This window comes from Ptiloglossa arizonensis, chromosome 2, assembly GCF_051014685.1.
Source record: "Ptiloglossa arizonensis isolate GNS036 chromosome 2, iyPtiAriz1_principal, whole genome shotgun sequence".
Lineage (NCBI taxonomy): Eukaryota > Metazoa > Arthropoda > Insecta > Hymenoptera > Colletidae > Ptiloglossa > Ptiloglossa arizonensis.
In genome coordinates, this window is record NC_135049.1 from 32,185,651 (window position 1) to 32,197,948 (window position 12,298).

A 12,298-nucleotide genomic window follows, 5' to 3' on the forward strand; every position below is an offset into this window, starting at 1 on the left:
AGTTCGAACAAATGCGTATACTGTGTCGCGTGGTATTTCCGACTCTGGACTTGGAACTCGACTAAAAAGAAAAACCAAAAGGAAAACGGCCAAACGGTGGACGATCCTTCCGCGCCGATACGGAGACGGTTCTTAAAACTGACATCGACAGCTGGTACCTTTAAGATCGTTGTTGCATTCGTTCCAACGGTTCGCTTATCGGTCGAAGAAACGAGTACGGTGTCGCGTCCACGTCGAGAGAGTGCGCGATAACGATCTTCGAAAGAGTTCGAAGATTCGATCCTTATCGACGCGTAACGCGCACCCCCTCTTAACGAAGAACGCATCGAACGATCGCTCACCTCTTTGGATTAGCCTTCTCCTTCTTGTGCGTGAGCATCTTGTAGCGGGCCACGTTCGCCGGGTATCGGGAGATGTGAAGGCCGTGCGCTTTTATCCGATTGGCCATGTCGTCGTCCTCGCCGCCCCAGCCCCAGAACACGTTGCTGAATCCGTTCACCAAGCGGAATTGTTCGCGCGACATCGCCGACACACCGCCGAACAGATCGGCGTACGGTAACCTGCACAGAACAACGACGAGGCAACGTCTCGATTCTCCGTTTTTCGATACTCGATCGAACGCGACACGCCCACTTATCCCGTACCAAATCCCCCGAAATAACGTCGCGGTTCGCCGATACCTGTATTTGAACTTGTCGACCGCCACCGACATGTGCCTGGGCTGCTCGGGGCAGGTGTAGAGATTTCTATCGTCCTCGGGTAGTAGGTCGACGTCGTGAAAAATAAAACAGTCGAAGAGTCGTTCCTTCAAGGCTTCGACGTAACCGACGTTCATCAGCATCGCGCGATTGAAGGACTCGCTGCCTGAAACGGAACGAGAAACTTTATCGAGAATCGCGATATCGGATCGAAGACGGATGTACAGGGTTCTCTTCGATCACGGGAGTGTGGTCTCTTCGGCTCCCGAGTGTCCCTACTTTCCACGGATTCGACGCGCAAACGTCGACGGACTCGAGCGTTCGTTTCATCGTCCCCGGGGAAGGCACACTCGCGACCGTAAGAAGGCGCAAAAGCTCCCTCGTGCCTTTCACGAGCGGAATCGTCGAATCCGGCTCGAGTGCATCCTCGATGGAGCATCGATCGGGTTCTCGTTCGGCCCTTGCCGAGCTTCGATCGAGTTCGAGCGTTTTCTTTCGGATTCGTGCTTTCGAGAAACGATTTTCAACCCTTCTCGAACTCTTCCTCCTTTCTCTCTCTCGCCTCGGGAAACCGTGAATCGATTTCCAGGTTCCGTCCTCGGGCGAAATCGGTACGGTCGCCGATCGAGACGAAACGACACCTATTCGTTTCGACTCGACGAAGCTTTCTTTCGCGCGCGTACTCGTTTCGTCGAGCATTTTACTCTCTCGTATTAAATTACCGAGCAATTGTACTTTACGGAGGAAAAAGATTGCGGACATTGGGTTTGCAAACCGGTCTCGATTCGATTCCTCGGCGAATTCGGCGATCGGAACGTCGACGCTTCCGACGGTCGATCCTCGCGAACGGAGCGTGCGCGCGACCGTATCGAAAACTCGAGTTTCGACGGTATTGGCACGTTGTTGCGCGCGTTGGAACGTTTCGGTACGTTTCGCTGTTACTCGAACGGATACGTAGATAAACGGAGACGGGCAGCCGTCGAGGAGACAACCATCGTTCGAGGTAGCTCTCGAGATTTCGTCGAGATACGTTGCTCCGTTCGGTTGTTCGGTAATTTCGATAACGTCGCGCAGACGGCTCGGTTGGAATATTTATGTATTCGCATTAGACGTTCGGTAGGTTCACCGCGTATCGACAGGCTCGAGGATGTTCCAGGATGTGCGCGCACGTAGTTGAAAATCGACGCAACGGAAGCGCGGGATCGCGCAGCGCGCAAAGAGAAGTCGATTTCAAAGCCGAGGCACGCGTTGAGCCATCGAGCACCGTTGCCTCGAGTACGCGTCGCGCTTCGTACGCGTTCGTTGGATCGCTAGCGAAGCCGAGTTCGAGAGTTGGCGAAAATTTCGCGACGAGACGACTCGTTCGATCGAAGAACCTCGAGCCGAGGAAGGTTTTCGCGTTCGTAGGAGAAAATCGTCGAGCGTTCGTCGGGAGACGTTCGCGTTTAATGGAATTGGCGAGGATCGATCGCGATTCGATTCGATAACCCAGCGGGCTTCCCCGGAGCTCGAGGACGCTGCTGGATCGCGCGATTAATCCGATTCGACGTATTCCAGCGGTATAACGCAGTCGCGTTAACGTACGACGCTTCGTTCCGCGTCTACTCGGACGAAACGGCGAAAAACGAACACGAGCTTTCTCCCCGCGAAGGAGTAACGGTTATAGGTCGCGTTAAGGATAAGAGGATGACGAATGGCGACTCGAGAGCCGAAAGGGGGCAAGAGCCGCGACAAATTGCCGACGTTACGTACGGTCTCCTCTCCCCCTTGCTCTAAATTACACCGAAAAGAACGGGGGAACGGGTTTCGCTTCCGTCGCGTAACGGCAACGAATATTAATCCCGACGTACGATCCGATAGGTTCCTCGGTAGCGCGCGAACTCTAGAAAAATCTTCACCCAGGGCGTAACCACGAGTACGGTTCTGCCTCGCGAGGGAAGAAGTACGAGAAAACGAGGACGAAACGTTAACGCGGCGGGAAAGTCCCCAATTGCGCGTACGAAAGGAAACTCGACTCCGCGGAGATTCGCGAGCGAATTGTTCGGACGCGCGTCGAGGACAAACGACGAAACGAACGGTTTCCGGATCCCTTGTTCGTTCAGTCGACTCGTCTCCACGGAGAACGGGGCCGCGTCTTGTCGTAATTCCGTGCCGGGAGAGAAATAATCCCGCTCGCTTCGGTTTCGTTCGGAGAGAGGAATCTCGCGATCGATCCCAATTCCCGCGAACGAACCAACGAACGAACGAGACCAGAGTGCCACGGAGCGCGCGAGATAAACCCGTCCCGATCGACGCGTACTCTTCCGATAATTGCGCGCGAACGTTCCGCGTTTATCGCTGCGAGCGACCGAGTCGATCGAGAGAATCGCGCGCCGGTTTCCCGTTAACGAGACACACAGACGACGACCACCGGGGTACCTCGTTCCCGTACGGTTACGGTAATAACGACCACGAACAACGTTCACCGATGTTCGCGACCGAACCGATCCGAACGACATTAACGGTACCGCGGCGAATCCGCGACGTTTCTCAGCTCCGCGAGCCGCGCGGTGACTCGCCACTTTCGGCTCGGTCGCGTCTCGAGCGCGAGCCAACAGGTGTCGGATGATTTTCTTCGAGTCATCCGCGCGCGGGAATTCTCGCGCGAGCGAACCAACGTCTACGAATATCTTTTTTTCCTCTCTAAGAGCGAAAGACTTCGTCGCGCGGAAATCCTCCCGTTACCCTCTAGACGTTCCAATAAATATTCTCGGTTCCTCCTGAGAACGAATCTCGCGTTAAAGAGTACGCGTGCAGGGGTCCGTTAATCGTTGCAGCATTTGCGGAATCCAGCGAGGCTGGGTTCGCGATAGGGGATTCGTGGGGGGCGAGCGTAACGAGTTTATCTCTCTTCGAAACGAAACGAAACGAACTCGTCGCCGCGGAGGAGAGCCGGGCAAATCCCACGGAATCCTCCCCCGGGGTAGACGGAAATTATTGAAACGCGACCGATCTAATTTCCTCGTTCGGATAATAGACGAGGCGGCGAAACAAAAGCGGCGGGCTCTCGGGAGGCGACGGTGCACCGACGGGATAAATATTCAAGATGACGGCAATTATGTAAAAGCGAAGTATTCGGCGACCGACTTTGCTCGAAAGCTCGGCGAGCGCGTAAGGCAACCCGGGACCGTAGGGGGCAGAGAGACGGGGAGACGGGGAGACGGGGAGAGAGACAGGGGGACGGTCGAGATTTGAATTGCAAAGAGACGGTAGGGCGGATTCGTGTCCGGACTGTTTAAAGCGATTAAAGCCGCGTTAAGGCGAGCGTTGACGGGCAACGTTCGAAATACGCCCGCGACGCGATTCCGCGCGAGCGAATTGTCCCGAGGATACACCGGGCCGCATCGAACAATGCACGCTCCCGATACCGCATTGCGGTATACGCAACAGCCATCGTTGCTCGCTCTCGCGTCTCCGCGATTAGGTTACCCTCGAGTTCGACTTACGTAAGGGTTGCCCGCCTCCTCGAGACCCTGACCGTGAACCGACGATTCGGCCCCTCCGCTCGCCTTAGAATCAGCGTAACCGCGGCGAGGGAACGACCGTCGCCAATGATATTTTCCGCAGCCTCGAGGAAACGGGATCGCGGCCAACCAGACGCTCGGACTTTTCGAAACTTGCGGCCAAAATCGCGTTTGCTAGCCGATTCCAACCCCTTCGCACCAACCGGGGGAACACAGGGTGCGCAAGGTGCTTCGAAAACGGGCCAAACCCACCCGACCCTCTTCTATTCTCCCAACGGCGAAAAGAGGTCGCGCGAACGCGGGACGCTCTTCCTCTTCCGAGACGCGAACACTTTTGTTCGCGATAAACGATACGCGCTTCGACGTTCCAAGCGTCGAGCATCCACTTCCAGAGCGCGTACATTTCGAGCGGAACGATACACATACGCGTTGCTCTTCGACGATGTCGCGCTAACGATCGAACGCGATTTCTCGACCTTGGATTTTACCGATCGTCTCTTTGCTCGTCGATCCTGTCCGCGTTGCTCTTCGACGATGCCGCGTTTGCAATCGAACGCGATTTCTCGACCTTGGATTTTACCGATCGTCTCTTTGCACGTCGATCCTGTCCCCGTCGGTGGTCGGTAAACATCAACACGGCGCTACGAGCTTCGATCGGTTCCGACTAATTGGAAGGTAATAAGGTCGACGGAGAACGGATCACGTCGTCTCGCAACCTACATTTCGCAAAGAGCGTCGCGAATGGAAATAGACGGTAACGGAGGGACGCGGCGACCGAGCTTTCGAAGAGTATACCCGAGATCGATTTCCTCGAGTCGGAGGACTCCTCGTATCGATAAACGATCCCTCTCTTCTGCGTTCTACGATTCGTCTTCGTTCGCGAAATCGCCCCGCGTTCGTTCCCCTTCTCCTACGTTCCGGCTTGGTCTCCGCGGGTTGTCGCGGATTCGCGACAAATTGGAAACTTCCTCGAGGCCGGTCTCCGCGAACGTTTTCGTCTGGAAGAGGGGTAGCTGGAAGAGGAAGAGGAAATCTCCGCGAGCCGAGTCGTGACTCGCTCGCTCGCGCTTACGTAACCGAGAGCGCAGAGAACGGTAGCACGGACGAGTCGATCGATGCCTCGGCGATTCGACGTGGATAAACTGGATTAAAAATCGCGTTACCGTTTCGTACGAACTTCGAGAGGGCGAAAGGGACGTATCGTCGCGCGTTCGACCGAAGCGCGAGAAGCAATTTCGAGAGAGCGCGAAAAGTTGGTGTTGCAAAGTTCGGATTACGATATCTAGTTTATCATAATGTGTAGGGATCTCGCGTATCTGGTAGTACAGTTATTGTACATACAAGAATATAAAGTTCGAACAAATGCGTATACAGTGATGCGAGACAGTTCTTGAAACTGACATCGACATCTGCCACCCTTAAGATCGTTCTTGCGTTCGTTCCAACAGTTGGACTTTAGATACACCAGAATCGGTTGGACTGTAGAATCGCTCTAGCTCGGTGTTTCTTCGTTGTTTCGATAAATCGCGTTTACGGTATCGTTAAATGCGAGTGCTCACCTTTCTGCTCGATCACGAATATCTGATAGTCGATCTGCTGACGCAGCAGCATCGGATGCAGATTGTAGAGCAACGCCTGAAGATGCTGGGATCGATCTCGAAACGGAATGATAATAGCTACGCGATACGTGGCGACGCAATCCGCCGGGTACCCTCTGCCGCCAGGCTTCACCTCGCTGAACGTCTTCTCGATCACCGACAGTTCCGGGGGTGACTTGTTAACGGCCAACGGTCCGACTGAAAACATCCAATCCAGCCAAACGGTCAACGATGTCGCCTCTGTCCATCACGTTTTCGTTCCACCGTCTCGAAACACGGAACGTTCTTTCGCGCGCTCTTCACTCGTCCGTGACGCGCGAACAGCTTCCAAACGCGAAGAGCGTTCGCGTAACTTCCCTTTCCCCGAGACAATCAAAAGATCCACGAGGTTGGACCCTTTTCGCGAATCGAACGAACAAGTCCAGAGAACCGTGGTTTCGCTCGGTGGAACCTGTGTTGTTCTCCCGCGCGAACCTTCCCCGAAGAGGATTCAAGATGGTCGCCTCTATCCGGGAAAGCATCGCGAACGCGACTTACCGAGATTCGGTGGAACGGGCGGGCATCGTGGCAGAACGGTGCTGTTCGTCGAGTTCGCCGTGGTGACTTCCTGTGAAGTTCCAAGGACGTACGGGTTCCGAGGGGTGAACGCGGTTTCCAGCTTGGAGAAATTCGAACGAGGTCTGCCGGGCCACTGCAGAACGCTCGCGGTGCCATTGTTCCCGGCGAGCAAACTCGGTACCGTTACGGGCCCGTATATGATCAGACCCCGCGGGTGATGCCTGTAGGTGCGATCCGCGTACCTGGAAACGAGAACGTGCCGCGTGTGCGGCAACGCGATCGAATCGTGAATATTTTTAGCCGCGACGCGCGTCGACGTTTATTCTCGGCCGACGCGCTCCGTTTTGGCGCAAAGCTTCCACGAGCGGACGCGTATTTCCGTCGCGAAAGGCCTATCGAAACCGAGTCTAATTAAAGACGGTCAGGAGCGCGGTCATCGGAGGGATATTCGGTCAGCTTCTTTTCCGCGCGAACTCGATTTCCGAACGGACGCGAACGCGCCCTCCTCGCGAGAAACGATTCGCGTTCTCGAACCTTGGAATTTCGTAGGCTCGAATCGATATCGATCTCGAACGACCGGAGAACCGATCGAGCAACGATCGTGACCGGATCGCGCGAACGTTGCCTCGAGGCTCGTACGCCAACGACGCGCTTCGACCATCGGTAAACCGATCGATCGTCTAATCGGAACGGTAATTTCACGGAGAAACCTCTCCCTTCGAGCTCCGAGGTAACCACGCGAGCGTTTCGATGGCAACGCTCGAGAGATTTTCCGAGCGTTCGTCGTCGGATCGAGCCAACCGAGCGATCCCGAACTCGACGATCGAGTGGCATTTATCGGTCGGTTAATTTCAAGAATCTCGGGGGAAATAGCTGGTCTTGCGGCCCGAAAGCTGACGCCGCGTGACGTTCCGAGGACTTCTCGAGCTGACTGCGCGCTATTCGGTGATTACGAGCCGTGGAATCGTCGCGAACGCGATCGTTGACGATTACGCGACGGTATCCTCGAAGCTCGCCGAACCTTTCCGAATCGCTCCCGGAAAATCTCTCTCCGTTGTATTTTCTTTCAATTTGTCGTTCGCGAACCACGGTCGCGCCGGAGTTTCGAACTTTACCGGATCATTTCCCGGCGTTTGCTCGAATTACTCGGGGAAAATGTTTCTCTCTTCTTTTTTTTTCAATTTGCGGTCGAGCGTTTCGATACTCGGTGGTCGCGACTACGATATCGTCGCCATCGGTCGTCGGATCCGCGATTGTTTTCCCTCGTTTGCGAATTACTCGCGAAAAACGTTTCTCTCTTTTTTTTTTTTTCAATTTGCGGTCGAGCGTCCCGACGTACGATGCACTCGGAGTCGTCTCAGCTGTTCCGAGCGAACGTCCAATAACGCGAGGGACGTTAACGTCCGTCGACGAAGTACGGGACGCATAGTAACGACGACACGTGGCCAGCATGGCACGTTGATACGAGTTACGTGCGCGGTTCGACGTTCCTCTCTGCCACTTACGTAATCCAAAGGCGCCCGGTAGTCTCGCGGTACGAGGGTGGCGTCTGTTATTTTGCTTTTCGATCGACCGACTAATTTTCTGGTAACACGTCCGTGCCGTTAACCGTGGCGTGTCACCGGTAACGCTTCCGTGCACACGGACCCGACGCTTTTCCGAGCATCGCGAAAACCTTGACCCGAGATAAACCAGCCGACGAAACGATGCAATTGTTCGAAGACCGAATACTTCCGAAGCGTACGTTGTTTCCGAAAACCGCTGCCAAAGATTTCAACGACGAGTTCTCGATTACGAAACCTTGCGAATTCCTGGCCAATTCGAAACTTTTACGTCGGATATCGCGCAACGTTCCGACATCCTCGCCGCCTGTACTCTCTCTCTCTCTCGTTCTTCGATCCTTGGTCGTCGAACGACTCGTTTGGACGCGTTTGCCGCACAAAGGGTACCACGGTTGCTCGTTTCTCTCCGCGCGATCTTTGAACTCCTCGGTCGGAACTTTTTCAACGACGATCGAACGAACCTCTCTTTCCTGTTATTCCGCGCGCTATTGTCTCTAAATTTCGCATTCTGCCGCGTATTTTGCTTCGGTGTACCTCGCATCGTCTCCTCTTTCTTTCTCGTCGACGCAATTACGTTGCCGCGAGAAATACACCGTCGTAAATCCGGCTATGGGAAAAACTTTCTTCCGATAAAATCAATGTACGGGGATTTATTTGCCTTTGTTCCATCGGACGGTTCGACCGTTATTTATACGTTGGGAAGTATTTCTATCCGCGCGTCGAATTCGAATTCTCGTTCGACGAGCACCGGACGGAAAGTTGTTCTCGCGATTCGAAATTCGCTATCCGGTCGTACGTTTTTCTACCCGATTCGCTGGTAACGTTCGACGGAGAATTTTCGCGCCATTTCGTAAATCGAGAAAGATCTCGTTTCGAAAGATCACGAACGGTCGATGATAAAAAAAAGATCCTTTTTCGCGGGGAATCTCGCGAAACGTTCAACGACGAGGAACTTTTCCCTGTCGGGGATTCGGAGAAACGATCGACGGTGTAACGAACGCGATCTCGAGTCCCACGACGAGACGTTACCGGTCGGTAGCTCGCTCGTTCGGTAACTCGCGAAGTTTCCGAAGAAACGAGCCGAGGCGGCACCGCGGGGATTCTTCCTCGCGGAAGAGCGGGCCTCGCCTCGTCGTTGCTCCACCGAAGTTCGCGAACAAAGTACCGAGAAAACCGACTGGCCGAATTTCGGACCTCTTTCGTCCGAGGAGACCTCCCGGAAAATCGAGTTTCCCGCCGACCGACCCTTTCGGCCCACGAGCAACTTTAAAAGCGGCTCCTTCGACTCTCGAGCACTTTCTTAATGCACTCTCGGTTGGAGAGTTTTGCCTCCTAATTCGCTCGAGACCTCTCGAACGACCTTTGAAGTATTCGCGAAACGACGTTAACCGGCTCGAGCCGCATTCGTCCGTCCTGTTTTAATGCCGTTGGTCGGTTCGTTTTCCAAAGTTATCCACCGTTCCCCGTTTCGATGCCGAGATTCGAGCGACGCGGGACCCGCGCGTGCACCGATAAAACGAAATTGCAACGGGGGCTTCCCACGAGGCTCTTCTTTGACTTCGATTCACCGCGAGCGACCGACGAAATTCCTCGAATTTACGAGGCGGTTCGCTTTCTTCTTATCGTCGATTGTTCTCTCGCTCGTAACGGAGAGAACGGAACCGAATTCGTCCCGGAAGCGTGCTCGACGCCGCGGACTGCCGAGGATTTTCCACCGAATAAAGCGGACAATGTCGTTTCCTCGGAGCGTTCCCGCGACGAAAGAATCGTTCCAACGTTCGCGAGCGTTCTTCTCCTCGTAGTCGAGATTACGCGCACCGATGTATTTTTCCGCGAATCGAGTACTTTCGTGCAACCGTTTCTACAAAATTTGTTCTCGCGAATAAACGTTCGTTCCGAATACTCTCGCAATTCGGGAAGAGAAGAACGAATCGAACGACGAACGGACGAACGGAATTACGTTTGGAATTTGTTCGCGAACGAAACCAAAGAGATCGATTTCGTTTCGATCGTTACTCGCGGACGAGAGTCCGAACGCGCGTCCCGCTCGTACGAAATGAAAAAAAAAAAAAAAAAAAGGAAGGAGAGACGATCGGAAAATACGTTTTACCGCGTTTTCGAGGTAAATGCTCGGGAGGATTTTCCTCCCGGGCTCGATTTCGAAAATCGACTCCGAGTCGCGTCGGAATTCGTCGCTCGGGCATGAAATCATCGTCGAATAATCGAGGAGCGCGCAGTATGCATCGCGGCGCGCACAGGATGCACGCGCGCCGCATGTGGAAACGGTGGGGCGAGCTTCGATAACGCGCACGAAAATCGTATTTAATTCGCGGAACACGAGCATCGCTCGATACATCGAATCGTTATCGGAGCTCGAGTACGGTGTACGGTCGACTCGCGTCGTTGCTCGCGACGTCGCTCATCGAGAGAGAGAGAGAGAAAGAGAGAGCGAGCACCGATCTCTCGGACGATCGTATGCATATTCATGGTCGTTGTACGCGCACCTGTGCCCGTCACGAGACTCGGTGTTTATCGCTCTCGAAACTCGTCCCTTTGGATAACGCGATTCTCGCGAACGAAGCCGGTGTCTCGTGTCTCCGCGAGGGATTCGAGCCCGTAGTAGCCTCGCTCGTTGAAATCGGAATACGCGCCTCGAGAAAATGGCCGGTCGACCGCTCGTTGGTCCGTGTTCGATCGGAAATCGAAGCTCGCGGCGGGGACAATTTTTTTTTTTCCTCCCCGAAAACGAACCAACGCATCGCGCCGTGCAACCCGGAGGGAATATTTCCCGCGGTCGTTTCCCGAGAACGATTCGGGCCGATGGAAAACGAGAGAGAGAGAGACGACGCGAGAGGAGAGCAAAGTCCGAAACCCGAGATACCAGGCGTAAACTACCCCGGAATATCCGTTGTCTCGAAACCGATTACGCGACGCGGGATTATTTCGGTGCAATTTCGCCGGTGAAATTTACTCGAGGAGATTCTCTCGCGTAGAGAGAGATCTTCGATCGGCTCGTGCGCGACCGATGGTCGATCACGGCCGCGAATTCGGACGCGCGTATACTACCCGTGCGCGAATTCGGTACGCGGAGCGAGCACTGGCCATCGACCGACGCGTACAACGAATTGCATCGTAAGTCACGGGGAAGATCCCGAACCGGTGGAATTCGAAGGTATTCCTAGCACGGACGGTACGTCATAAATCCGACGCAACGAGTTACCCGCGCCGCACCGCGCAGCGCCGCGACACCTCCGCGTACCGACCAATATTTCACTTTTAATCCTACCCGCGGGATCCGAGCAACGTGTAACGCAAGCGCGGTACGATCCGCGCGTATATCCGCGCCGCGGGCTCGTAATTGATTCGCCGGGAACCCGAGTAATAAACCGGAGGACCGTCCCTCTCGTTCCGCGAACGCGTACCGGACGAAGAAAGCGTTACGGGTACCTAGAACGGGAAAGAGTTCTTATCGATCCTGGCCCAGCCGGGAGGGTACGCGCCCGATAAAGGTTCCACGGGCCCCTCGTTTTACGTTCAACCGATCGCAGGAGGGGGTACGGTTAACAACGTCGAGAGAAGGTTCAATGGTTGCGGGAAGAGGAAAAGGAAGAGAGACCGATAAGCGGGACACCGAGTTCTCGAGTTCGACGCGCGACAGGAAACGACGCGCAACGAATGAACCAGCCGCGAGAATAACGAATTGTCGTCGCGAGCCGCCAGTGAAATTTTAAATTAACCGTTACCGCCGCCCGCGGCTCGTAAATCGCCCGAGAAGCCCGTCCGAAAGAAACCGCGCACCGGTGTTCGTTTCGTTAAACCGTTTCCCTTCTAACGAACCAACTTTCCCCGGACCCTCCTCCGTGAAAAGAACGCGTTCCAAAGCCAGGGTGGTTCTCGTTCTCGGTCCCCACCCTCTTCACCCTCCTCTCGGCGAAAATATTCAATTTCGCGGCGAGACGCGGTCGACCGGAGAAAGAAGATAAACTTCCCCCGAAGAACCGGCTTTTCGTCTTAAGGGGGCTTTCCGGTCGGTCGTCCGAGACGAAAATTTCTTTTCTTAGCGCTGGAGGACCAACGATCGATTTCGAATTCGGCACACGCGTTTCAACGTTTCCGATCGCGGCGTCGAAGATACGTTCACGCGATCCGTTCGGAGAATCGAACTTCTCTTGTCCATTCGCGAGCACCGAACAGAGTCGCTACTTGGGAAACAAAATTCTCGAAAATTACGCGACGAGCATCTCTCTCTCTCTCGAAATCGCGTTACCTCCTCCCGTCTCCTCCCGTTTCGATCTCGCGTTACTCGAGCGAGCTTCCCGTTGCATCGGCGCGCGTATCGGGAAACCGAAGTGCCCCGTTCCGTGGAAAATTTCCTTGGA

At 54.7% G+C, this 12,298-nt stretch overlaps 1 protein-coding gene across 3 annotated transcripts in view; it reads right to left on the reverse strand.

The window, feature by feature from the left end:
- LOC143143600 (beta-1,4-N-acetylgalactosaminyltransferase bre-4) overlaps positions 1-12,298 on the reverse strand; it is a 63,814-nt gene that overhangs the window by 3,913 nt on the left and 47,603 nt on the right. For all 3 annotated transcript variants that reach the window (XM_076305015.1, XM_076305014.1, XM_076305016.1), the window contains exons 4-7: positions 6,337-6,599; positions 5,761-5,997; positions 681-864; positions 342-560 (exon numbers count right to left, since the gene is read on the reverse strand). In XM_076305015.1, coding sequence (XP_076161130.1) covers positions 342-560; positions 681-864; positions 5,761-5,997; positions 6,337-6,599 — 903 coding nt within the window. The remainder of the gene's footprint in view (positions 1-341; positions 561-680; positions 865-5,760; positions 5,998-6,336; positions 6,600-12,298) is intronic.